Source organism: Pinus tabuliformis, chromosome 1_1 (assembly GCF_031772625.1).
Source record: "Pinus tabuliformis cultivar Carrire ecotype Pingquan chromosome 1_1, CPIR1, whole genome shotgun sequence".
Lineage (NCBI taxonomy): Eukaryota > Viridiplantae > Streptophyta > Pinopsida > Pinales > Pinaceae > Pinus > Pinus tabuliformis.
Window position 1 is genome coordinate 402,155,706 of NC_142297.1, and position 1,449 is coordinate 402,157,154.

Sequence of the window (1,449 nt, forward strand, 5' to 3'; positions counted from 1 at the left end):
ATCCCGTTATACCCGCTCCACACGCCAAAAAAAATCAAAAAGGTTCGTATCGGACTTGAATTGCCATTCATAATGAACTCGTGGGTTATTTTTTTCCTTGGCGGACAAAGTGCCTAAAACTTCGAACCTTGTTCTCATTCTTATATATAGAACATGCAAATCAATTATTCAAATCTATATATACAGAATTGCAGGAACAACGTTGGCATCCCCTGCAGAGTCTCCTTTGTTCAGTGACCACCAGAATTCTACTTCCAACGAAGGGATTCTTCGTGATGGGGCAAATTATCAGGCTCTTCTACATCATCCTACTTCTCCTCATATTCATTGCTTTTCCTGCCGATGCACTCCAGGTTCCACACACTGTGTGCTTCTTCGACTTCAACTATACGCACGGTAGTACGTTAGACAGCAATCTGAATACAGTCTTTAATAGTCTTGTTCAACACACCTCCCAAACTGGTTTTAACACTTGTGTGGATGGCCAAATATATGGCCTCCTACAATGTTCCAGGGACACAACAGCCGAACAGTCCCGCAACTGCTCCCATAGAGCAGTCACTACAATTCGGCACAAGTGTGGGAATACCGGCGGTGGTTTAATTTTGTTGGATGACTGCTTCTTACGTTATGAAAAATATGATTTCTTCGGACAAATGTCTACTGGTGGATGGTATAATCATAAACAAAGTAATATGTCCACCCCCGATGTTTTTAACGCGGCTGTTGAGAGCCTATTAACCAATTTGTCCGGTGAAGCAGCGTCTGGATCTAAGTTATATGCTTCGGGAACAATTACAGACTCCCTGTCTCGAAGGATTTACGGTGTGGTGCAGTGCACGAGATATATATCGAGTATCCAATGCAAAACATGTCTCTTAAGCGCAATCAATTTTATTTTATCAAGAATTCCTGGAAGCGCAGGAGCTACGGTTTTGAGCAAAAGCTGCAATGCCCATTATGAAATGTATCCTTTCTTTAACTCGATTTTGCCTCCATCTCCATCCACAGCAAAAGTGCCAGCTATTGCACCAACGAAGCGGCACACAGTCGCCAGCTGTTACACCGGGGGCTTATCCGCCACGGAATCAGATGAACGGGTCAAATAGAAAGAGTTCAAGCAAAATAATCATAATTTTAAGTGTGCTGGGCGGCTTGCTTCTCGTATAAGTGTGCTCTACTTTCCTCCAACTAATGGTGCGTATCGCGTTGTGGTTGGGATGCTTGTATGGTGCTGATGTGTGAGTATTTGTAACTTGATATAAATACGAGGGAGTTTGATTTTCAGTAACCTCTGCGGCGTTATGGACTGTAACCTCCAATTATATTTCAGTAATGATGCGCATGGATGTCTTCATAAAATGTGACGCATACTTGTCTCGCATATTTTTAACTCAAGTCAGTCAATATTGATTTTCATGTCTACATAAATAGTATTTTACCAAATAT

At 42.0% G+C, this 1,449-nt stretch overlaps 1 protein-coding gene across 1 annotated transcript; it reads left to right on the plus strand.

The window, feature by feature from the left end:
- Nucleotides 1-275: 275 nt before the first annotated feature.
- Nucleotides 276-1,109, plus strand: LOC149213371 (antimicrobial ginkbilobin-2-like protein). The gene has a single exon (XM_089389007.1). The coding sequence runs from the start codon at nucleotides 276-278 to the stop codon at nucleotides 1,107-1,109; it is 834 nt and encodes a 277-aa protein (XP_089245133.1).
- The last annotated feature ends 340 nt before the right edge of the window (nucleotides 1,110-1,449 follow it).